We start from the raw sequence: 26,164 nt of genomic DNA on the forward strand, positions 1-26,164 counted from the left end.
GTGTGCATGTATGTATGTACACATTCATGTGCCCATATGTGCATGGTTTTCTCTGTGTGTGTGTGTGTGTGTGTGTGTGTGTGTGTGTGTGCGCAAGCATGCATGTGTGGGTGGTAGTTTGGGGAGTAATTGTTGTAGCCAATTAGTTCATTTTATCATTCACTTAGCACTGTATTATCTATGGCTATGGTTATTTCATATGTAATCAATGTGTCCTATACGGATGTATTAGTATAGCTATAAGCAGGATAGGAATACAGAATTAAAAGACTGACAAGTATTCAGGAGTGCTGAGTGTGTATTAGGTATATAAGTAAAGCAAGGACATAATTCAAGGTCTACTGCAAGATTCCAGCTTAGCCACACTAGCCCTTAGGTTTAAGGAAGCTTGACATAAGTGGGTGACCTAAGAATAACCATATGCCAGGAAGGTTACAAGATTACTGGAATGAATGTGCCAATAGGTGATGTGCCAGAAAACTAGATGGCCATGTACCATTCTGGCCCACAAGACACCTGGTTGTTGCATCATGAGATATTCTACTTTGACCACAGGTTACCATGGACACATGTTTGCATAGATGCTAAGAGAACTAAGAGAATAACTTATGGAAAGCAGATCATCCCAACCTTTATGGGGTGAGGAAGTACAGATATGGAAAAGGAGGGTTAGAACCCTCATACATATGCATAAGGTGATGGGCATGGTCAGAACAACAGGATAAGAGAGGTTCCTGGTTGGGCTAAAGTGGGAAGACCCAAGGGAAGACCTCAGCAGGAACCACCCATTTGTAGATGACCACCTGTTGGGAGCTCCATCAGACTCTGTAAGATCTTTGGGATCTGAGTATGAATATGGTATTAGCCACTCCATGGACTTCCTTGGGGTTTATGCATTCATTGGTAATTGCAACTTTCACTATTTGCTTAATAAAACTTCTAGTGCAGATGAGACGCCGAACTTGTGAGTGTGTTTGCGCTCAGTGTCCTCATTCTTTGTGCATTCATAGAGCCTCCCGATCTCAGAAAATCAGGAAAGTGACTGTCAACTTGTTGAGCTTGAAACTTTAACACCAGGAGCCAAACTCCCTGAGGCCTCAACCGGAACCATTAATTCAAATAATGGCTACATTGTATGTGTTTGTGTGTGCATGGATGGGTGTGTATTTCCATGTGCCTGTGTGCATGCTTTTTGTGGGTGCAAGTGTTCATGTGTGTGTGTGTGTGTGTGTGTGTGTGTGCGCGCGCGCGCGGATGGCTGTGGCATGTCATTCACTTTTCCTTTATAACTGATCATTCTTCCAGCTAGAATCGTAGGACATTAATAAAGTTCCCAGACTTGAGGCCTCTCTGTGTGAATCCTGCTTGCCCCAGCCAGGCCCCTGCAATAAACCCCCAAGAGCTGAGTTTGTGTTCTTTGGGGGTTTTTTCGTGATGGTGAAATAAGAGTCCCTGGGACGATCATCACGATGCCGTGCCCGAAATCCACAAGCGACCGACTGCATCCCAAAGCGGGGCTTGGCACTGGCTTTGTCTGTACAGCACCTAGTGCATAGGTTCCTGCTGTCACTTGGTCACATGCATCCGATGAAGTGGGCTGTAGCCCACGAAAGCTTATGCTCAAATAAATGTTTGTCTCTAAGGTGCCACAAGTACTCCTGTTCTTTTTATAAATAAAGAATAATAATGCTCTCTGCCCACAAGGTGGCAGTGTATCTCCAGAGAGGGGGTGAACCGTCCTCATCCCAACAACAAAGCAGCTGGTCCTGCCTGTGCCCTGTCCCCAGGGAGAGAGAACAATTCCCAGGCCCAGCAAAGGCGAGAGAATGATATCCAGGTCTGCGATGCGGGGCTGACCCTCTCCTTTAGGGACTTCCCAGCTGAGGGACATTTTGACTGAAACCAAACCCTGAGCCCCCCAAATCCCATGGGCCTTTTGGTCAGTTCCAGCCCTTGGGGCTGATCCTCCAGGCACTGAGCTCCAAACCCCCCTCATGTCCCTGGGAGCAGCGTTGGGCAGAGCACAGGCCAGAGACCCTCACCCAGGGTTTCCTGCATCCAGCCCTGACCTTGTGTCTTTCAGAAAGCGACACCCAGTGACGGAGAATCCAGCCAGCCTAGGTAGGCTGAGGGGATGAGGCCAGGTACCTCCTCACGCCGACCGCTCACTCCTTGGGGGGTTGGAGTTAGCACGACGTACACGAGAGGGGAATCAGGGCCCGAACTGATGGAGTCGATGCCCGGATCTGAGCAAGGTAGGAACCTTCTCCCTGCTGCAGCCAACTGAGCAGCCTCACCTCTGAGCACCAGGAGAGGCAGCTCTGAAGGGCTTTATGTGGCTGATGCAGAGCATGCCAGGGGCATCAGGACAGCGCAGCCAAGCTGGGCACGCTGACACGCTCTGGGGAGCAGAGCCACCAGCTGCTCTGGGATGAGCCCGAGAGGCAGCACAGGAAAAGCACCACTGACGGGAGTCTGGGCGCATGGAGAGCTCAGCGCTTTGGGAGAGCACAGCCTGGAGGGGATTCAGGTAACACGTTGTCCCTGGGCAGGGTGTCAGCAGCAGGGACGTACCTATCACCTCTGTGCCTACACACGACCCTCTGCTGCCTGAGCTGAAAGGCCCAGCTCTCTCAGGCTGGGCTGTAACAGGCTCGTTAGCCTCTCTGTGTGGCCCCGGCACCACCGGAGGGACAGATCACCTCCCGGCACGAGGTGGGTTATGGTAATATCTATAGTCGCTCCCTTCAAGGTCCAGCTCAAACGAGCTCTGCCCAGCATCACTGGCCTTGCACTGAGCCAGTCAGCCCATGGGATGGAGCCAGGGGTGTGGGGCAGGTTAGCAAACCTCCCTGACCCTGGTAATTGCAAACCTGGGCTGGGAGTCGGGGGCGAGAAGGGCTCGGGCCAGGCAAGGCCCAGGTCTGGTGGGGCCATGGTGACACCCAGGTGCCAGCGGGTCCCCACAGGGGCTGGGACAACTCCAGGGTCATGTTCTGTGTTTGCCAGGTTCTAGGGCCTGGCGGGCAACTCCCCATCAGAGCCAGTGGTGACCCGTATGCCGCCCAGGCCCTAGGTCAGGATAGTTCAGCCTGTGACACCTCCGTCAGCTGCTCACTGTGGTTATTGCTCCTCAGACTGGGAGCTCCTCGGGGCAGGGACAATCTCTGACTAGGGGCTTGTACAGTGTCTGGCACAATAGGGCCCTGATCCTGGTCAGGGCCTTTGGATGCTACCACTACACTAGCGATCATAAATCCTTCTCAGCAGAAGGGAGTCAGTATTCACAGCTCCCGGCCCACCCTAAGCCACGTGGTCTGTCTCTGTTCACTGACTGGATGGAGGTAATTCTAGGAGTCAGGTCTTTGTGTGAACATCTGCCAGGGTGTCTGTGAAAGATCCTGGGGGAAAGTGGTGCCAGGATCTTCGTGGGGAGTGGAAACCAGCAGAGTCAGAAGCACACAGAGCACTGGGCTAAACATTTAGAGGAATGTTCCTCAGTCATGGTGAAAATCCTGGCCTGCTGAATCTATGGGAGTTTTGTCATCAACGTCAGTGAGGTGAGGAGTCTATTCTCCATGTTTGCAGCACTGGGCCAGTTCTGGCCCATGAGATTCAGCCTAAACTCCTCACAGATCTACTCCTGTGAGGTAGCCTGGCACGTTGGGTTTGGGTAGCAATGGGTGCCATCTCTGATTGTAATGACACGGGGATGATCCATGAAAGTGAAAGGTGGCAAGTTCAGCACTGATCAAAGGAAATGCTTTCTTGCTCAGTGTGTCATTAGACTGTGGAACTCACTTCCACATGATGTCATTGAGGCCAAGAATTTAGCAAGATTCATTTAGGGGTTGGACCTTTATCTGGATATCCAGAATAGCCATGTAGTATTGGAAGGGAGACAAAACCAGTGCACACAGCATCTCAGTGCTGGCTTTGGCTGGGTAGACATTGCTGACTGTGCCAAACTAACAACCATCCATTGGGACTGAGCTGGGACAATCAGAGCAAGGATGCAGGACCCAGGGAGCATATTCTGATCGCACTGCCTAAAATGCAAATCTGGATTCAGTCCACTGAAATGAGTGGAGTCACTCTAGATTCACACTGGGATAACTGGTATCAGAATGTGGCCCTGAGTCCATGGAGAAGAAAGGCAGAGTGTCTGAGCCACCCCAGCCCTGCAGCCGTGTAGGCATAAGAATGAATCACTGAGGGTTCCTATCTTGTAATCCGTGGTGCCCGCCAGTCACAGATCTCCAATCCCTTTCCAGACGTTAACTGAAGCTCCCTGTGCAGTGTCCCCATTCTAGAGATGGGAAGTTGAGGCCCAGAAAGGTTTCAGTGATTTGCTGAAGGTCTCAGACACTAAATCAGCCACTGAACCCAGGAGTTCTGCTGCCCTGTTCGCTTCTCTACCCACTGACCACAGTTCCTCCCCTGCAATGTAGTTAGACTCACTGCTGAGGCCTGGCATTATATTAAACCACCAGAAGCTGCACTGGAACCAATCCCGTGCTCTCAAAGACTGGAGGCAGGGAAAGGAAGAGTTAAGCCATTCGCTGATAGCTGGTGAGCTCATCGGGGCTGGAGTATGCTCGTTGGTTATTAAGCACTCAACACAGGCCTGTAGACAATGTTGGGGGTGGGGCACGGTTAGCCAGAGCTGGGAGATCATAACACCCACTTACTCCAAATTCCATCCATGTGTGGGGCAGAGGAGCCAGTCCTGAGCTGCTAGCCATGTAAGTAGGAATCTTTTACTATTGGGATTTAGGAGCACCATGAATAAGAGGAGGTTGCGAGTCAGGATGGAGGGGCAGTGTGAATAAGAAGGGGTTATGGGTGGTGATTGAGGAGCACCACGAATAGGAAGGGACTGTGGGTTGGGATTGCGGAGTTCTGTGTATGCGGGGGAGATGCTTGTTGGAACTGAGGATCACTGAACCTCAGACTCGGGGGCTGGGGAGTTTCTTGTCTCTGGAGAGGAGGAACCTGTATTTTGCAAAGTAAGCACTGAAAAGGGACATTCAAATGGTCTCAGATCTGATGCTCAATGGGCAGGTGACACTGGGTGAGTTGCTGGGACCCTCTAAACTATCTCTGATTCTAGAGGATGCTAAAAACCTGCAATCACAGGATCCAGTCCACAGGGCCAGACAGATCTGTCAGTTACACCAGCAGAGTAACTCTGCATGGCTCTCAACAGAGTGACTGGAATTTACATCAGTGTAATGGAGATCAGAATCTGGCCCCCCATCTTCCATTGAACAACGCCTGGGCATCTTAAAACCCTTCATACGGTACGTTTCCCCTATTTCTGCATCTGTAGCCAGAGTTTTGGAGTCTAAATAGCCTGTGTCTGGGGACATCTTCCCAAGCACACACCACATCAGAGACCTTGTTGCACACGGGGAGTAGCAGAGGGGCGGGGTGGTTGGTTTAATGTGCTGAACTACTTTCGAAGGGCTCCATTCTGCATGCCTTATGCAGGCTAAGCTCCCCCTGAAGTCTGACAGAGCTTTGCCTGGGCCGGACTGCAAAATCATGCCCTTAAAAGATCAACACAAAGTGATGCAAAGCTCGATAATCCTGGGATGCTCCGGGAGGCACTAATGGGAGGGCTGGCCATTGGATTGCCCGCTGAGCGTACAGGAGACAGTTAATGTAGCCGGTTCCCTTGTCTCTGAGAGTAACGTGCCCACGTGCCGGGACCATCTGTGGTGAGTTCGCTTTTTAAAACCTTCATTCCTTCAATAATTAGATGCACTCTGTGGCTCTTCACCCAGATGCTTTATTCCCAGTCAGTTTCAGCAGCAGTGCAGGTCAGTGACTGGTGGGCTTGCTCCTTTAAGTTCTGCTGCACTTGAAGGTAAAACAAACCTGTTGCTCCACGTGTGGCCACCTCACTGATGTACCTGCTCACTGGAGTGGATGAAGGTGAGGGTCCCAGCACCTTGTCTGTACATTTCATTTCGCCCAGCTTGGGATCGTGTCACCTCTGGCACAAAGAGAAGGGGACAAGCCAGTTTCTGTGTCATTCACAAGTGCAGGGGTCGGCAACCTTTCAGAAGTGGTGTGCCGAGTCTTCATGTATTCACTCTAATTTAAAGTTTCGTGTGCCAGTAATACATAATGACGTTTTTAGAAGTTCTCTTTCTATAAGTCTATAATATATAATTAAACTATTGTTGTATGTAAAGTAAATAAGGTTTTTAAAATGTTTAAGAAGCTTCATTTAAAATTAAATTAAAATGCAGAGCCCCCTGGACCGGTGGCCATGACCCGGGCAGCGTGAGTGCCACTGAAAATCAGCTGGCGTGCCGCCTTCGGTATGTGTGCCATAGGTTGCCTACCCCTGCACTAGCGCTTCGATTGTACGGTGAAGGGACTATAGAAAGCCCAAACACAGACAGAGTCACTATTACAGGGACTCTAAACTCCTAAAACCGGGGGGGGGGTTAATTATGGTAAATTCCTTGATGTCGCCAACAACCCAAAGAGATTCACAGATTCCAAGGCCAGAAGGGACCACTGTGATCATCTAGGCAGAGCTCCTTTATAGCCCTGGCAGAGAACTGCCCCCAAGAAATTCCTAGAGCAAAGCTTTTAGAAACACACCCAGTCCTGATTGGAAAATTGCCAGTGATGGAGGGTGCACCATGACCCTTGGTAAATTGTTCCAATGGTTAATTACTGTCACTGTTAAAAATATTATTTCCAGTCTCAATTTGTTTACCTTCAACTTCCAGCATTGGATCATGTCAGGCCTTTCTCACTAGACTGAAGAGCCCATTATTAAACATTTGCTCCCCATCAGGGGCGGCTCCAGGCCCCAGCACGCCAAGCGCGTGCTTGGGGCGGCATGCCGCGGGGGGCGCTCTGCCGGTCGCAGGGAGGGCGGCAGGCAGGGTGCCTTCGGTGGCATGCCTGCGGAGGGTCCGCTGGTCCCGCGGCTCCGGTGGACCTCCCACAGGCGTGCCTGCGGAGGGTCCGCTGGTCCCGCGGCTCCGGTGGACCTCCCGCAGGCGTGCCTGCGGGAGGTCCACCGGAGCTGCGGGACCGGCGACCGACAGAGCGCCCCCTGTGGCATGCCACCATGCTTGGGGCGGCGAAATATCTAGAGCTGCCCCTGCTCCCCATGCAGATACTTATAGACTAAGATCAAGTCACCTCTTAACCTTCTCTTTGTTAAGCTAAATAAGATTGAGCTCCTTAAGTCCAGGCAGGTTTTCTAATCCGCTAATCATTCTCGTGGCTCTTCTCTGACTCCCTCCAATTTATCAACATCCTTCTTGAATTGTGGGCACCAGAACCAGACACAGGATTCTAGCAGCATTCACAGCAGTACCAAATATAGAGGTAAAATAACCGCTCAACTCTTCCTGAGATTCTGCTGTTTATGCATCCCAGGATCGCATTAGCCCTTTTGGCCACAGCATCACACTAAGAGCTCATGTTCAGCTGAGTGTCCACCATGAACCCAAATCTTTTTCAGAGTCCCTGCTTCCAAGGATAGAGTACCTCATTCTGTAAGTACGGCTTTTCTTCCTTCCTAGATGAATACTTTAACATGTAACTGTATGAAAGTGCATTCTGCCTGGCTGCACCCAGTTTACCAAGCAATCCAGGTCTCTCTGTATCAGTGACCTGCCCTCTTTGTTATTTGCCACTCACCCAATTTTTGTGTCATCTGCAAACTTTATCGGTGATGATTTTATGATTTCTTCCAGGTCATTGATAAAAATGTCAATGTAAATGTATGGCCAAAAACTGATACTGGCTGGACCTGACTGGAAACACACCCACTCAGTGATGATTCCCCATTTACAGTTACATTTTGAGACCTATCAGTTAGCAAACTTTTAATCCGTTTAATGTGTGCCAGGTTATTTTTATATCATTCTAGTTTTTTTTTTAATCAAGATGTCGTGTGGTACCACATCAAATACCTTACAGACATCTCAGGCTATCATGTCAACACTATTTCCTTATCAACCAAACTTGTAATCTCATCAAAACCAGATACCAAGTTAGTTTGACAGGATCTATTTTCTATAAACCCATGTTGATTTGCATTAATTAACTTCCCCTCCTTTAATTCTTTATTTCTCAACTCCTGTCTCAGCAGCTTCATTATCTTGCCTGGGATCAATGTTAGGCTGAGAGATCTCTAAATACTGGGGTCATCCCACTAATCTTTTTAAAAATTGACACATTAGTTTTCTCCCAATTTTCTGCAGTTTCCCCAGGGCTCCAAGATCTATTAAAAAAAGAATGAGGAGTACTTGTGGCACCTCAGAGACTAACAAATTTATTTGGGCATAAGCTTTCGTGGGCTAAAACCCACTTCATCAGACGCATACAGTAGGAAGATATATATACACAGAGAACATGAAAATGGGAGTTGCCATACTAACTCTAACAAGACTAATCAATTCAAGTGGGCTATTATCAGCAGGAGAAAAAAAACTTTTGAAGTGATAATCAGGACGGCCCATTTCAAACAGTTGACAAGAAGGTGTGAGTAACAGTAGGGGGAAAAATTAGCATGGGGAAATAGTTTTTACTTTGTGTAATGACCCATCCTCTCCCAGTCTTTATTCAAGCCTAATTTAATGGTGTCCAGTGTGCAAATTAATTCCAGTTCTGCAGTTTCTCATTGGAGTCTGGTTTTGAAGTTTTTTTGTTGAAGAATTGTGACTTTTAGGTCTGTAATTGAGTGACCAGGGAGGCTGAAGTGTTCTCCGACTGGTTTTTGAATGTTATAATTCTTGACATCTGATTTGTGTCCATTTATTCTTTTGCGTAGAGACTGTCCGGTTTGGCCAATGTACAGGGCAGAGGGGCATTGGTGGCACATGATGGCATATATCACATTGGTCGATGTGAAGGTGAACGAGCCCCTGATGGGGCTATTGAAAACATGTTAAGGAACAATAGGAATCATGCCCAGCTGCAATGGCATTGTTTGTTAACTGTCACCATAACTTTTTATTGAAAACTTTTACACGCATGAAAAGGGCAGAGAATCCAGGGGATACAGTGAGGTGTGTCTCCATAGGCTGGAGAGCTGCCATTCCAGAGCAGTTTGATATCACACACCTTCTCTTTATGATCACACGCATGTCACACTGTATAGATTCCTCCTTTCCATCCACCAGAAAGACGCCTGTAAATGCAGATGGTTAATTGAGAGATTCCAAGATTCACAGATTCCAAGGCCAGAATGGACCATTAGACCATCTAATGTGACCTTCTGCATAACCCAGACCAGAGAATTTCATCCTGTTGCTCCTGTGTTCAGAGTAATAACTTGGGATCCGGTAGCTTTGAAATGAAGACTGGAGCAAAATACGTATTGTTGAAAAGGATTTTCCCACTTTTACCAGCTCTCCGTTTGTTTACTGGGGTTTTTTTTATTACTAAGAATCTCTAGATTTCCTGGCAGTCGGAAGCCAAATCTGATTTCCGTTTCTTAGCAACTGGTGGAAGGGAACAAAAAAAACCCTTAAAAACGTCTCTCAGGAAACGTAGACAAACCAGGACATGTTGGGAATTTCCTACACAAAATAATTGACCTTCCCAGAGTCCCACGCAGCACAGCAGTGAGAGGAGAATGATGCCGTGGGTATTTCTTCACAAACTGCTAAGGGCTCTTACCGGTGGCCAGGCACCTTGCTGGGGTGCTGGAGTCGGGGATGTGACATGTGTGACTCCTGGAGAGTGGTGTTAGGCTGGGGAAGACCTGGAAGAGGCCCTATCTCTAGGGGCAGGCGGAGTGGGCAATGGTTGGAAAAATGTTGCTCCTGCTGGGGACTTGGTGGTCTTTTCCAGTCTTGGGCATTGGCCTTTCTAAGGGCAGCAGTGGTGCAACTGTCCCCGTGTCAGCAACAGTGGGTATTGAACCTGGGTCCTCTAGATTGCAGTGCACATCCCTCTGCTACCTGAGCTAAAAGTCCTGGCTCTGTTAGCCAGGCTGTAGCAGGCTCATCACCTTTGGTGCAGGGCGACCAGGCCCAGGAGTCACGCTGTGGCACCAGGGGCTCGTTTGCAGAGCACTCAGGGGCAGAGCAGGGGCTGGCCAGAAGGGGGGAAAGCTGGTCGCCCTGCGCAGCGTGAGGTACTAGCACCAGCCATCCTGTCAGGGCATTGAGCCCTGCAGCGCTGAGATGGCAGCACCAGTCAGGCCTGTGCCATGCTCAGCGCAGCCAAGTACCAGGAAACTTCCTGCTTCACCCAACCCCTGAGCAGCTTCTCCTCGGGCTCTCCACAGCTCCCAGCCCTCCTGACCAACTCTGGCCCATCCTGAGTGGCTGTGGCACTGCCTGAGGCCCTAGCCAGCTTGGTCTCGGACGCACCACGCTGCCTTCCACCTGCTGTGCACTCAGCAAAGCGGTTCTGGCCCTGGGGATCCATTCCCAGCTCCAACACTGTCTCCCAGTGCGGCCGGGGCAAGTCACTCCCCCTCAGCTGGAGGATGGTCACGTCAGGAGGGAGGGGCCCCCTGAAGCCAGCCACCCACCCACCCAACTCAGCCCTCTTGAGGGGTTGTTATTTGGAAGGGACACAGTTCCAGCGGCCCTGATTGACTGCTATGGGAAGTCTGCTGAGAAGAGAGGGGCTGGATTTACAGCTGGAACACATTTTTTAATTGCTGAAAATACCATTTAATTGCCCCGGCACTATTCGCAAATATGACAAATCTGCCGAATATTTTCTGCAAAAACAACTGTTCAGGATGTCAGCACCATTTCCAACACCCTGAGGGGGGTCCACACGCCTCCACCCACCCTAGCCCTGTAGCTTGGGCCCATAAATGGGGTCTGGGAGACACCAATGAATTCCCTCCTTTGCCTGGAGTATAAAGGGAGCTGAACTGGGGTGGCCAGGGCCGGCGCAACCCATTAGACATTTGGGGGGCGGCGACCGCGGCGGCCGGATGTTTGGCCACCACGGTCATCGATGGTATTTTGGGGGCGGGACCTTCCACCGCCTCCGTCGTGGGCGCCGTTTTGGGGGTGGAACCTTCCGCCACCTCGGGCACCAAAAAGGCTGCTGGCACTCCTGGGGGTGGCCCCTGGTGCAAGCACATGCCCTAGCCACGGTGCTATAGAATCAGCATCTGCTTTGCCTGCCCCAGTGACTATTCAAATATTACAGACACAGCGGGACAGCTTCACCAGCAGAGAGACTCTTCCCAGACCATCCCATAGGCCAGTGACTCAGGCACTTCTTGTAACACAGAAGGAGTTCAGATTCCTCTTCCATGGCAGGCAGTGGAGGGACTGAACCCACTGCAGGGCAGCAGTCTAATTATTGGGCTGGCAGTTATACGGGTCAGAGATCCCAGGGTCAGCTGGTCTGACTGGCCAGAGGCCTGCCCCACAATCATTCCCAGAGCAGAGCTTTAAGGAAAACACCCAGTCTCGGTTTAAAAATTGCCAGTGATGGAGAATCCACCACAATCCTGGGTAAATTGTTCCAGTGGTTAATTACTCTCCCCGGTCAAAATGTAGGTCTTATTTCCAGTCCAAATTTGTCTATCTTCAACTTCCAGCCCTTGAATGGTGTCATGACTTTCTCTGCTAGCCCGAGAGCCCATCATCAAATATTTACTCCCCAGGCAGGTGCTTACAGAGGGTGATCAAGTCACCCCTTAACCTTCTGTTTGTTAAGCTAAACAGATTGAGTTCCCCGAGTCCATCACTGTAAGATGTTTGCTAATCCTGTAATCATCACCAACTCCTCCTCCATTCTGTGAATCTAACCCTTTATTTCCTTTGCTTTTACGTGAAAAAAGTGCCCAGAAATTTAAACGATGCTAAATTCTTGTTGATTCTCGATTCACTGAAATGTTTTATTTCCCTTTGGGTTGAACCAAATTTTGTTTTTTGAACTGCCAGGGACTGGTTAGTCACCCAGCTCTAGTGGGGATGAAGTACTGAGGGTGGGGGCTTGTGAGAATCCAGGACAGTCACTTATTTGCATCAGATCTGGGAGCCTCTTTCAGACTCCGAGGTAGAGATATGATCCATTTTGTGATTCTGCTTTTTTCTCTTTGTGTTTCCTCATCCTTTCTCCAGTCTATTTTGTCCACCTGTTACATCCTGTCTGGCATGTAGATGGGGAGCTTTCGGACCAGGGACTGTCTTCTTCATTCTTCGGCTGTACAGCCCCTAGCACAGTGGGGTCCTGACCCTTGATTGGGGATCCTAGCTATTGTTCCCAGCATTATTCCTCCACCTTTCCAAAGGGGTGCACTGGAAGGAAAGTGACCATGGCCAGAACAGGGAGGACGCTGTTCACAATAAACTGAACACATGAGCAGGGGGGAAATCTTAGGAGCCACTGGCATCGGGCACTGGCTCCTCCATTTGGCCCATCACACCAGAATACGCACAGGTTTTCTTAGCAGCTGTGCCAGCTTGTTAACCTCTCTAACTGCACTCCATTTACACAGCACCAGCTCCCTCATTGATTCCTCGTAACGGGAAATTTTCTGAGGTCCCAGCCTGCTTCTGATCTCACTGACAGCTGGCCGGAAGGACTTTCCAGGGCTCAGAATCCAGCCCTGGGCACTTACAAGGCTGTTTTCCATGTCTCCCAACCCAGCCAAATGCAGGAGATGCAATTTTATACAGCCCACCAGGTGAACAAAGAATGCGGATGAGGCTAATCATCCTGCGTATGTCAAATGAGGACTGAAGAGTTTTCAAAAGTTAACTGCTCCGAATCACAAATATGGCCCAGAGCAAATGACAACTGCAGCTGTACTAACAAATAAGGGCCCGCCCCTCAAAGCCTTATTGTGGTGCTCCACTTCACACATGCGACCGGCCCATTGAAAGCACTGGAGTAACTGACACGCCTGAGGCTAGCCATGGGCCTGAGTCTTTAGGATTGGGCCCAAAGCAGTTAAATGCCATTTCTTCCTTTGGATGCCTGCTGAGTCCTGAGTGCTGGGTTTGCCCCTTAAATGGATACCGACAAGAGACCCCTAAAGCAGAGCATTTCCCTGCACAAGTTATGTACTCTGTCTTCCCTCTGCTCTTGCAGGAGAATTACAAAGCCCTGAACCTTAGACGATAGGTGGCTGGCCACAGTCAGACACCTGGTATTGCTCTGTGTCACCCAGCCATTCCTGGGTCATCCAGCCCCCGGTGTGATGGCCGCGAGGCCTGCGCTCCAGGTGAAATTATTCCACATACACTGATGAATGAAATCGCCAGACGCCTCCGCGATCCGCCGCTCTCTGGACTGCAGGTCATGGCGGGTGGATCTGGCGGTGTCTGCTGCATACTAGCAGGCTGAAGTTTCTGAAGGGCAGACAGAGAGCCCTGAGGGGTTAATTTGCCTGCTTTTTGTGTTTCAGCAACAGCCAGCAACCAATCGGAGCCCAGTGGAAATAGCAGTTTATGGAAAGCCCACCACTTTCCCTCTTATCCTAATGGCTTCTGTGCATTACGCTGCTGGGCTTCCGAGAAAATAGATTTCCTTCTTGATTTGGTGAGAAAGTAACTGCAACACTGCGGCCCATGAGGAGGCAGCATCACTGACCCCAGTGAGAGCAATTCACGGTGTGGATTACTTAGTATCGGAGCCTTTCCACATCCGTGAGCAGATCCTGCAGCTAACAGCACTTCGGGGAGCACAAACCACTCACCAGCCCAGAAATGTCTCTCCCTCTCCTCGTGGCAAATCAAAGGCTGTGTATTAACACCTAGCCCTGATCTAGCACTTTTCTTCTAGTGAGCTCAAAGCCCTTTGTAAAGGTGGCCAATATTATTAGCCCCACTGTACAGATGGGGAAACTGAGGCATGGATAGGGTAAGCAACATGCCCACGGTCACCCAGCAGGCCCCAGGCAGAGCCAGAAATACAACCTATGTGTCCTGAGTCCCAGCCTACCATGCTAGCTGCTGGGCCACACACTGCCTCCCTAAACTAACGTGACATGTGGCCTCCAGGTGGCCTTGTCTAGCCTAGAGCATTTAGCCCGAGGAAGGCACTGCTGTTGGGAGAGTTGAACAGGGTGGGTCCCAGCAACAAACCAGGCTGGACTGGGGGAGCTGGCTGGGGAAAGCCTGTCCCTAGGCCCCAGTGCATTCTGGGTTAGAAGGCCTGTGGGGGCAAGCATGTCTGTGGAAGCCATGGCAGTTAGGAGGAGTCAGCATGGCCCACTGGGTAGGGCACTGGACTAGGCAGTTTGGCATGTGCACCAGATTCCCAACGCGCTCTCCGAGTTTCCAGGTGAGCTGGGCAAGCCATCACCCCACTCTGTGCCTTAGTTTCCCCATTAATTAAATGGGGACAATGACACTTTCCCTGGTGAAGCACTTTGGGGTCCCTGCAGGGCCGTCCGGGGTGGGGCAAATGGGGCAATTTGCCCCAGGCCCCGCAGGATCCCCCATGAGAGTTTTTCGGGGGCCCTAGAGCGGGGTCCTTCACTTGCTCCAGGGGCCCTGGAAAACTCTCGTGGGGCCCGGGCCCAGGCCCCTGGAGCATCTTCCACGGCAATTCGGCGGTGGGGGGTCCTTACCCTCCGGGACCCACCGCCGAAGTGCCCCGAAGACCCGCGGCAGCAGATCCCAGGGCAGAAGGACCCCCCCCCACCGCAGTGCCGGGTCTTCGGCAGCGGGGGGCCCCCGCCGCCGAAGACCCCAGATGCCCTGAATCCTATGGGCGACCCTGGGTCCCTGTGTCTCATGAGTGGGGTCTTCTCTCACTCTGGGATAAGTAGAGAGGGGCCCAGGTGGAAATGTGGAGTATGAGAAAGGAGACACAGGCCACCAGGCCTTCCCAAGCTCTGCTCCTCCCAGTCCTTTTCTGCATGCTCTGAGAGTGTGGCACACGCTGGCCCCAGGACCTGGTCAGCTCTGCGGGCTGCTCTATGGCCGAGCAGTGGCTGCTGGCTAGTGCTGTTAGCCTTGCCCTAGGGGTGACTGCAAATGGGCCCTATTTTCCAAAGTGCTCAGCGCCCAGCAGCTCCCACCGAGAGCACTGGGAGCTGCTGGGTGTTGAGCACCCTTGGAAAACTGGCCATTTCACCAAGGTGCCTCAATGGGAGCTGGGTTCTTGTTAGCCATGGAGCAGACTGTGCCAGCCCCATGCACAGGGGCACAGAGTAGAGGGTTCCTATGGGCCTGCTCAATGCCTGGGCAAAATTGGGCCCCCGATGGGCCCAGCTGGGGTATTTTAAACGGCAGTGTTCCCACAGGAGCAATACCCTCCTCTCTCAGCTGTAACCCCATGAGCCTCTCTCTGCTCTGGCTCCGGGGTGGCCTTTGGCCCCAGCTAATCAGTGACGCCTCCAAACAACATGACCTTGTGAATGAATTTCAGTCCCCGCAGTGCTAATCCCCTCTGTTTTCCTCTTCTGTTCCTCTCAGGCATTAACCCCCAGACCTGCAATGCCCAGCACAATGGAGACCCACCCCAAGAGCCTGGACGGGAGTGAAAAGTCCCCTGAATCCAAGGATTTGATCACTAGCAACACGGCCAGCACGCTGTGCATCAGCTCCAGGAGCGAGTCCGTCTGGACCAACACGCCCAGGAACAAGTGGGAGATCTACCACAAGCCCATCGTGGTGGTGTCTGTGGGAGGCGCCATCTTTCTCTTTGGAGTGGTGGTCACCAGCCTGTCCTGTTTCATAACGACCAATGTGGTTGTTTATAAAATGTGCGGCCCGGCTTTCCTGTCCCTGGGGCTGATGCTGCTGGTTTGCGGCTTCGTCTGGATCCCTGTCATCCGGAAGAAGCAGCGGCAGAGGCAGAAGTCACACTTCTTTCAGAACATCAAGTCATTCTTCTTTAACCGCTGAGGCCTGCTCAGGCTCAGCACTCACAGGTGGCCAGCAATGCCTCTTTCAGCCTGGCTGGATTTGCCATGAGATTACTAGGGCCTGATCCTGCTCTCAGACATGCCTAGTGGATCCCCAACTTTGACCTTCTCCTCTCCCCATAGGTGAAATTCACCCCCCTGCAGGTCCTCTGTGGGCAAGTAAATTTCACACCATGTGCTAGGAGGCAGAATACTGGCATTGGGACAAGCAGGTTAGGCCCAAGCCCTAGATTTTGCTCTTGACTGTATATTGAGCAAACCTGCAAACATTGACCGTGTCTTATAGAGGACAAAGCTTTGAACTGTATTCATCAACCCCCGGCACCTGTACTGCTGAACCCCTGTCTGGGACGGTCTAGGCGTACTTGGCCTGCCTCAGCCCAGGGGGTTGGACTTGATGACCTCTCAAGATCCCTTCCAGCCCTACATTTCTATGAATGGGATTTCACTAGAAAATGTAAACCTTTACTCAAGTGAATGACTCTTACTCACGGGAGCAGTCCCATGGATTTGAATGCCACTACTTGTGTGAGTAAGAGTCACAGGTCTGACAGGGTATAGCCTAAAAGGATTTCCGCTGTTCAGGATGTGCTGTGTTCATAGAGGAAAGAGGACTACTCTAGGAAGGGATTGGATTGTTTTCCATAGCCATATGGCTACTACCCCTCTCTTGCTAAGATGACCAAGCACAACACTACAGCTATAGATGATCCATAGCGCCAGGATAGCTCAATGGGATTTGGAGGAGACAGTGCAGTCAGAATGCTCTGCAAGGGCAAATGGAATCATTTCTTTCTAGCTAACTGTGCATTGGACCGCAGAGGATACATCCAGAACGATACACACGCAAGATCCACAGCTGAGAATGAAAGGACTTAGATGGGGATGTTTATGAAGTTCATCTCATAACTGTCACTATGAAACGAGTGCCCGTGTGCAATGCTGCTCCAAAGGGCATTCCAATATGTTGCTTACTCACAACTTTCTGGTGACGTGGGGTGATATTTATTTCTACCTAAACTGCCAGGCTGAAGAGCAACTGAGCATCAGAAGTAGCATTTCTCTGTTCAATTTTACAGATTATCTTTAAGAAATTTCATTCCTCAAGGTCTCTGGATGCAAGGCTGTGTTGCACCAACTGCATATTTATCTCGGTTTGGGGTGATTGTCTCTGTCATGATGGATTCCAGCACAGCAGAAATCTCAAACATTCCACCTGGGTGGCACAAGAGCAAATGTAAATGAGATGCCTTGTTTAACTCAAGTCCATTGAACTCCTATTGTTAATAATGATGTACCCTGAGAAATTTACCTACAAAGGCGGGAATCATTCCCAAATATTTTTGGTTAATATTGTAGTTGCCTTTTTTCAGTGGGCCCCAGTTAATTTTAAAAAAACATGTAAATACAGCATCCCAACTGCAAATCCAACTGTGCAATTGGCATTTGGTTTGGATAAAATTTTTACAAATAGTTGCCTAGTTCGTAGTTAGGAACCTACATAAATTGCCTGATTTTCAAAAATAACAGGAGTCCTTGTGGCACCTTAGAGCAGAGGTCAGCACGTGAGCCACTCTGCCCACCGCCACTCTGGGGTTCCCGCTGCTGGCCCCTTGCCAGCCGGGGTACTGCCAGCCGGGGTCCCACTCAGTGTCCGCTGCTGGCCTGGGGGAAGGAACCCCAGGCTGGCAGCGGGCTGTGAGCCCAGCTGACAGGAGCTGGCCAGCAAAACCCCAGAGCGGCAGCGGGCGGAGCTGCTCAGCCCGTTGCCGCTCTGGGATTTCCACCACCGGATTTCCACCTGCCAGCCAGGCTCCCACCGCCGGTCCCACTCAGCGCCCGCTGCTGGCCTGGGGTTCCTTCCCCAAGGCTGGCAGTGGCCTGAGACCCCAGCTGGCAGGAGCCGGCGGCTGAAACCCCAGAGAGACAGCAGGCTGAGCTGCTCAGCCCACCGCCACTCTGGGGTTCCCGCTGCTGGCCCCTTGCCAGCCGAGGTCCCACACAGCACCCGCTGCTGGCCTGGGGGAAGGAACCCAGGCTGGCAGTGGGCTGAGAAACCAGCTGGCAGGAGCTGGCGGCTGAAACCCCAGAGGGGGGCTGGCGGAGACGCTCAGCCCACCCCTGAAACCCTGCTGATAATAGCTTCTCTTAATTAATTAGCCTCTTCCAGTTGGTATGGGTACTTCCACCTTTTCATGTTCTCTGTATGTATAAATATCTTCTTACTGTATGTTCCATTGTATGCGTCCGATGAAGTGGGCTGTAGCCCACGAAAGCTTATGCTCAAATAAATTTGTTAGTCTCTAAGGTGCCACAAGGACTCCTGTTCTTTTTGCTGATACAGACTAACACGGCTGCTACTCTGAAACCTGATTTTCAAAGCAGCTGAGCTGCCGTTGACTCCACTGAAGTCAATGGGAGCTGAGAAGACTCAGCGACCACAATCGGATTGTGTCTCTGGTTAGCCTCATTCTTAGCACTGAGTAAGCCAATACTTGCATGTAGACCCCTCCTTTTCCCATGTAAGGACATGGCCATGCACCGACGCCTCTAGCTTTGGTGAGGTTGCATTGTAACAGCCCCGGATGGGTTCTGACGTAAATCAACACTCATCAGAGACCAAATGGAAAAGGCACAGTCTGGCTCTTCTTTGCAACCAGAATCCTCCTCTCTGAGCCAAATGCAGCCATTCAGCCTGGGTGGCAAGTTGAATTCCTTAGGAGAAAGAGGAAGGAAAGTCTGTGTGGTGTTGGTTGTGTTTTGCAGAACCCCTCTAATCTTCACAAAGCGTAACAATTTTGTTTCAAACGTCAGAAGTGATCAGACTACTGCCGCTCCTGGTGATCCGAACATTCTCTTCAGACCTTAAAATCTGAGGTGCAGACCCTTAGCTGCTGCATGTTGTCATAATGCCATTGAGGATCCTGTGACTAGGGTGCTGCCTAGGGCTTTGCAGGCTGAGATCCGATTCTCTTCTCAGCTACAAACTTCCTTGTGCAACCTTAGGCAAGATACTCAGCCTCGCGGTGCCTCAGTTCCCCTCCTGCCCTACCTCACAAGGGGATTGGGTGGATAAATACTGTGAAGATTGTGACACGCTTTTGAGATCTGCAGGTGAAAAGTGCCATATAAGAGCCAGGTATTATTACAAGGCGATGGAGTGATGAGAACTGACACACTAGTCCCTGCGGACAGCCTGCATTTCCCTGGCCCAGCCGCAGAGCAGGACTGCTGCTTGAGAAGCTGGAGAAGAGACTGGAGTGTCAATTAGAAGATCACATTGGGTTGGGAGCAGTCTTGTCACAAGGCATGACATTCTGAACTCACAAACACAGCTTCCCATTTTGTCTGGGCAGGGGACTGAGATCAGACCATACTGAGTGTTTCTTGCACTAACTGCATTTGTAGCTCTACTTTCTTTCCTGGTCATGACAGTTTTCTAATTACCCTGTGGAACATACAAGTCCATCGGGCTTGTTACTAAACTGAGCTGAGAGGAGAGTCTCTTTCAGAGCACTCTACCTACCACAATGCCGATAGAGCTAAGCCAACCAGGCCTGCTTCCAAAGCAATTCAACCAAAAAATAAATCCAGATGCCACAGCACAAAAGTTCCTCCCGTGGACACCAGCACCCGGTGCATGGGTCTAGCCCTTAGCTGCAAAGGGAAGGATCCAGCTGCATTAACATTAATGTACTGAAATTCACCCTCTTGCAGCAAGTGCAGTGCTGGGCCTGGGCAGTGGATCTTAGGGTTAATAGATCCCGGAGAATGGAGAATGCTGCTTTGGTTTGAGCCCTGGGGTTTCATGTTAATAGAGAATGTGGGTGGCAGGTGTGGACAGGGGGCCCAACATTCAAGATTCAAGATAAAAAAGTATACGGCCCTGGCTCTGGCGTTCAATATTCCATGAGCAGATCCCGAAGGAATCCGAGCCATTTCTTGGCTGGCATGGAAATGGTTAACTCCCACCCACGTGCCCTGCCCCTCCCACTTAAATTTCAGCTCTACGCCAAAGGAGAGCCTCTGACAGGTTAACATCCCTTATACTCCAAGGTGCCTGGGACTCAGTACCTACAAGCAAACCTGCGGCTTTGCGCTTCTCTCCAGATTCTCAGAGCCGAATGCTCCACTTGACATTCATAGGTGGAGCTGTGCCCATTTACACCAGGGGAGGATCCAGCCCGCGGACTCTGGCTCTGTCAGGGAGTCTCCTTGAGGATAGTTTTGCCTGAAACAAATGCAGCTCAGCCAGCCGCCCCTTGAAGGTGCAGATGAGGTGAGGAACCCAAGAGGGTTGAGATGCTCCCCAGGCTCGGAGCACTGCCTGCTAAAAGACGGTAGTGCCATGCACACCAGACACCCAACACCATCCTTGGCACAGGCAGAGGGCTCAGCCAGAAGCTGATTTACTGACATCCGACCTGTATTCTGAAGTGGTTGGATTGTCCATAGAGGAGTCCCCACCCTTCCCCCGGGGATGTGACAAGCTGAGGGTGGCTTCCTCTTAAATCTCTCTCATGCCTTGATTTTACTCCTGTGCCTGCTAATGCCTTGTGGGGAGGATGGACGTGGCTCTGGCCAAACAGTGCCTGATTTCTGAATGCAATTAATAAACTACTGGATCAAACTCTCCTCATTGTTTGCGTGTAACTGTGGTGATGGAAAGACACCCAGGGGTCGCCGCTCCCAGCCCAGTCTGAGGAGAGGGCATTCGAGTCCCATGCTGCTGCCGGGGTCCCAAGCAGTCCTGCCTTCAAAAATCCAAGCCAGACTGCCCATGTGAGCAAGGGCTACTCACGTGAGTAAGAACTACTCCCGGGACCTCTCAGGGCCGCTGTGAAACTTGAGCAATGCCTGGGTCGTGTGCTGACCCCTCTACCCAGGTGAATTTTCCAGTTGCACCACTGATTTATATAAAAGCGTTATCGTATGCTCTGTATTATTCCCCTCCCATTGCCTATGCATCCTAACATCATTTGCTTTTCTTCACTGCAGCTTCACACTGAGCAGGTGTCTTTATTGACGGATCTACAAAGGGCATACGCAGTTCAATTAAAAGTCTGTGCTCAATGTGCAGCTTTGGTCAAAGGAGACGTTAGGATGCATAGGGAATAGGATGGAGAACAACACAGAGCAGAGTAATGCCTCTGTATAATCAATAGTGCCCCCTTCTCTGTGTACTGTGTGCAGCACTGGACACCCCATCTCCTGAAGGATATTGCAGAACTGGAGGGGGCTGAGAATGCTCGAGAGCCTAGATAAACTCTTCTGTGAAGAGCGATTGGGAAGGCTGGGAGTGTTAGCCTAAAGAGGAGACAGGTAAGAGGGGATATGATAGAACTACATATCCCTAGTTCTACAATAACTAGTGGTCGAAAGTAGCTCAGGAACATCTTTTCTCCCTGTCGTCACACAAGAAAGAGGGAGTGGCACCGCAATTAAAAGGGGCCAAACCTGAAAGTGAGGAAAGGAAACGTGTGACTGGACTGTGGCACTCACGGTCACGGAAAGTTGTAGTGGTGAAGGATTTAGCAAGACTGAAGAAAGAGCTCATCAGACTCTAGGATAAAGGTATGGGAGTCCTTTCCAGAACAGTTTGGATGCAGCATAAGCGGGCTTTTAAGAAGGTATCAGGTTACACACCCAATCTGATTATCTCCAACTCTTGCTAAAACAAGGTTAGATGCTACTTGCCTCCTCCCCTTGTTCTATAAAAAGAGAAGGAAATTCATTACAAACCTCATCACCGCTGCGCATCAGCAGTTCAAATGTGCACGTGAGAGGTCCTGGCCCAGCCAGACCTGCTGAGCACGACTCGCCCCCAGTTTAAAGCTTAGCCTGTCTGTTAATGCAAATCTTCCGGGGAAGGCTCAAGTTCTCTTTTTTAGCACAAGTAGAAAAGTCAAGGCACGGTCAGGCAGCATTTACACATGTGGGTTATGGCCACAGGGTTGAACCCATTGTCACCCAGTGTCTGCAGAGGCAAGCCCAAAAGCAGGTGCCATGGCTGTTTGTGTTTGTGTGTCCTCTCTTATGAATCGGGTTTCATTTCACCACAGAGAGGGCCAAAGTCACACCTAGTGTAACTTCACCGAATTTGACACCCTTGCTGTCCACTTCTACAGGGATCCATGTTATTGTATATTGACCACATCCCCTGGGGGTGCTGGAGCGTGCAAACACAATGATTGTGCAGCAGACAAAGCGGGAAGAGGGGAAGAAACAAGTGTGGCCTGAGACGCGCCTGTCGTCACAGGGAATTCATCCGTGGCACATACCCACCTCAGTCTAACAGGCAATCCCTGCTTAGGAGCCCACAGAAGGAGGAGGCAGCCCTAGAGTGCCAGCCAAGGAGGGATGTCCTTTCCAAGCCTGGATCCAAAGATCAGTGTCACTCCTGTGTATGAGAGCTGGAATCACTAATCCAGTGTCTACTTCCATGTTAACAGCAAGGTGCTGCTGGAATCCAAGTATTTTCCAATTATTTTTCATAGATTCTAAGGCCAGAAGGACCATTATGATTATCTAGGCTGACCTGCTGCACAACACAGGCCACAGAACTTCCCAAGAATAATTCCCAGAGCAGATTTTTAGAAAAACGTCCAATCTTGATTTAAAGATTGCCCATGATGGAGAATCCTCTGCAACTCTTAGTAAATTGCTCCAACGGTTAATTATTCTCACTGTAAAAAATGTATGTGAATCCTTGATGTTGGCATGGATTGGCTGGCTCCCCAAGAACAGAAATTGCAAACACTCCTCACTCACTCACACAAATTAGAAACCCTTCCATGTATTTAACCTACATCCCAGCAGCCCTCAGGGCTTGTCTAGACTTAAAATGCTGCAGGAGCACATCTGTAGCGCTTCAGTGAAGATGTTACCTACGCCAACAGGGGAGGGCTTCTCCAGTTGGCATAGCTAATCCACCTCCCTGAGAGAAGGTAGATAGGTCGATGGAAGAATTCTCCCGTCAACATAGTGCTGTTTACACAAGAAGTTAGGTCACTTTAAGTGGGTTGCTCGGGGGTGTGGATTTTTCACATCCCAGAGTGACAGTTATACCGACCCACTTTCCTAGCGCAGCCCAGGCCTCAGGTTTACTGCAGAGTCAATGTAACCACCTCTGGAAAAGCTAGTTCCTCTGCAAGATGTAAAGTCCCTTCCAAAATGTGTATTGTCAGTCATCACAATAACTCGGGATATGCTGATTGATATCCCTATCAATATCCAATCTGTATTTCAGTCCTAAGCTATGCTTACATTAGACTTCTCCCAGCATGTCGGGCAGGGATAGGAAAAAGTGTGATCCCTAACTAGCACCTAGTGTAGAGACAGCCCTACCAGCAAGGCTGCACTTTCACTGGTATAGCTTGTTTCATTCATGGGGGGCAGTTTCGATCCAGCTCAGCTTTTCTGGTATAGCTGCAGCGACACTAGAAGCACTTTGCTAGTGTAGCACCTTGGTATTCCTATGCCAGGAAAGCACTTCCAGTGTAGACATGGCCCCAACATTAATAGCAACAGACTCTGCAGCCCAAGTAGACACAGAACAGAAAATGACACCACTGTGAGAGCTGCAACAAGAGGACGTGAGATCCCAGTGGCACTACAGCCCTCACAGAGCTGCCGGGTGCTATCTCTTAAGAGTGGCGGGCCTGCAGGCTCAGGGAAATCCCCCTCTGTCGGAAGCCAGGCGTGGCAGCAATGCAGGTTGTCTTGATTTTTCTGGTGGATCTCACCGACTCTGTGGGAATATCATGTTTCAGCAGAAGCCAGCACAGAAGGGGAAATTGCTTACTTAAAAATGCCCTGGCTGAGGACATTTAAAGCAATTCTATGGATATGATCTTCTGTAAGCCATATGCAGCCGGAGAATCATCTAGGATGGGAGCAGTCTGGTATCCTGGGTGAAGTTGGCATGTGGGGGGAACTGCCACAGGGTCTGAGGTTCAGCATGCCTAAAAAGCTAAAAGTCCAGATGCTTCTCAGATGCTTATCTGTTTCCCAACCTCTTTTGTCTGGAGGCTGGGCAGGTAATGTCACAGGAACAGGCTGTCTCCTGAGATTTCCAGTGTAGCCTGGTTTTCGTCTGGTCTAAAATACCAGCCCTTTGCATCCTGAATGAAACTAGGAAGTGCCCTTCTCAGCTTGTAAATAGGCAAGCTGGGTCTTTCAAGGGGCACGCTAGTCTCCAGCCAGATTCCAAAGGTGAGTCTGAAGTAGTTCCACTTGTTGGCTTCCTTCCTAAGCCCCCTGCCACTGGCTGTGGTTTCTACAGTCACATTTTTTGTACTTAGAAGGAAAATGTCCTGTCCCCTGTTACTGAGTGAAAGAGCCACACAAAGAAGGGGAACCAAGGCACAGGCCAGCCCTTTGTTCTGTTTGTCCAGCGTCCAGCACAATGGAGGCCTGGGTCATGATTAAGACTCCGGGTTATTCTGCAATACAAATAAATCAATGAGGCCCAGATCTTGCCAATGCTTCCACACCAGTGACATTACTCACATTGGCCCCACTGAGCTCAGCAGATAACTCGGGAGAAGCAGTGAAAGGGACCAGACACGAAACGCCAACAAATTCACAGTGTAAACGCCTTGAAAACCAGAGACAGATGCTTTTTTCTTTAATGTCTCCATTCTAGTGATCTGTTTCTTTTCACAATCACAGGTTAAATATTTTCAGAGTGCTTTGCAAATGGATGGTGTCTGTTCCTTTAAGTTTAAAGAGACAAGGTGGGTGAGAGAATGTCTTTTATTGGACCAACTTCTGTTGGGGAGAGAGACAAGAAACTGATCCAGCAAAAGATATTCCCTCCCTCACCTTGTCTCTCTAATATCCTGGGACCAACATGGCTACAACAATGCAGCAAACAACTGTCATGTTTAACACATTTGGGAGCTCCTTCTGTGTGCCTTTTAGACAGCTGGTAGACTAGCAATTGGTTTTTAGAAGCAGTGAGCACCCACAAATCCCAGTGAAGTCAAAGGGAGCAGTGGGTGCTCAGACCACCTTTGGAAAGGGAAAATTAAGCCCTGCTATTGACTCCGGTAGGGATTGGATCAAGGCTTAGCCCTGATGAGAGATACCATCCCTGGATAAGATTTGCAATTGGAATCTATGACAGTGTAACTAATTAGTGATAACAGAGCAATTAGCAATTGCCCCTGGGGTTACATACAATGCAAGATTGAGGCACCAAATAAGTGCTTCTCTTCAGAACCCACAGTAAACCAGAATGCTCTGTGCTGGAAAACCTGTGAGCACGTGTTCTGTGTTTGCTTGGATTATATCTTCCCTGCAACCTTGGAGATTACTGGTTCTTGCTATGTCTAACCAGTCAAAGTAACATGGTCCTGATTTAAAAAAAAAAAAAGACAGTTTGTGGATTTTTGTCAGCTTTATAAATCAGTGCTGGAGTATTCTGCAGTAATGCCTCAAAATAGGACAGTTTTCAAGGGTGCAGTGTTGGGGGCTCTTACTGGGAAATGATGCAATGTTTTATAGAAGATGAATGTGACCAAATTGAGCTGAACACTCCTCAAATCACTGGGTTTATCGGTATCTTCTTCACTCATTAGTGGCTGACCAGCTCTGTTACAAGCAACCTTAGACAACCAAAAATTTGTTTCCTTACACTGAATATACACTGTTAGTTACTGTCTGTATATGGCATCAAATGAATCTGAATAAGATATCCATGAGCCTCACCCCAAATCTCAGTACCTACATACAGTTCCTAGTAATAGCTCTCATTGTCTCCTGCATATTCACGCGCGCGCACACATACACAGTTCTGGCAGGCTGGAAAGCTGTGGCCTTATCTACAATCTGTACTGTCCACACCATAGCAACATGATGCAAACCCCTAGAGTAAATTCACCACCTAAAAACTAACTTGCATTGATACAGCTCACCCTGGTTTGACAATCTAAGGCTGTGGCTACACTTAGCACTTCAAAGCGCACTTTGAAGCGCTAAGTGTAGTCAAAGCACCAGCGCTGGGAGAGCGCTCTCCCAGCGCTGTCCGTACTCCACCTCCCTGTGGGGAATAACGGACAGCGCTGGGGCTTTGACCACACTGGCGCTTTGCAGTGCCGCAATTTGCAGCGCTGGAGAGGGTGTGTTTTCACACCCTGCTGCAGCGCTGCAAATTTGTAAGTGTAGCCAAGCCCTAAGGGTTTGTCTATGCATGACATTAACCATGGGTCAAGCTAAACGGGAACAAGGTGCTCCTATTCCAGAATAATAGCATCCACACATGTTGCTATTCAGGAATAGCTGTTCCTGAATAACTCCATGAGTAGATAAGCCCAA

General features: G+C 50.0%; 1 protein-coding gene across 6 annotated transcripts; it reads left to right on the forward strand.

The window, feature by feature from the left end:
- The first annotated feature begins 1,755 nt into the window (after positions 1-1,755).
- Positions 1,756-17,493, forward strand: PIRT (phosphoinositide interacting regulator of transient receptor potential channels). 6 transcript variants are annotated; one of them, XM_044983512.1, is made up of 3 exons: positions 1,756-1,837; positions 2,084-2,255; positions 15,393-17,493. In XM_044983512.1, the coding sequence occupies exon 3, from the start codon at positions 15,414-15,416 to the stop codon at positions 15,822-15,824; it is 411 nt and encodes a 136-aa protein (XP_044839447.1). In that variant the 5' UTR covers positions 1,756-1,837; positions 2,084-2,255; positions 15,393-15,413; the 3' UTR covers positions 15,825-17,493. The 6 variants fall into 6 exon arrangements, with proteins under 6 accessions (XP_044839447.1, XP_044839450.1, XP_044839446.1 ...); XM_044983513.1 differs by lacking the exons at positions 1,756-1,837; positions 2,084-2,255 and adding exons at positions 4,710-4,745; positions 5,114-5,303; XM_044983515.1 differs by lacking the exons at positions 1,756-1,837; positions 2,084-2,255 and adding an exon at positions 2,433-2,530.
- Positions 17,494-26,164: the final 8,671 nt, after the last annotated feature.

This window comes from Mauremys mutica, chromosome 12 (genome assembly GCF_020497125.1).
Source record: "Mauremys mutica isolate MM-2020 ecotype Southern chromosome 12, ASM2049712v1, whole genome shotgun sequence".
Lineage (NCBI taxonomy): Eukaryota > Metazoa > Chordata > Testudines > Geoemydidae > Mauremys > Mauremys mutica.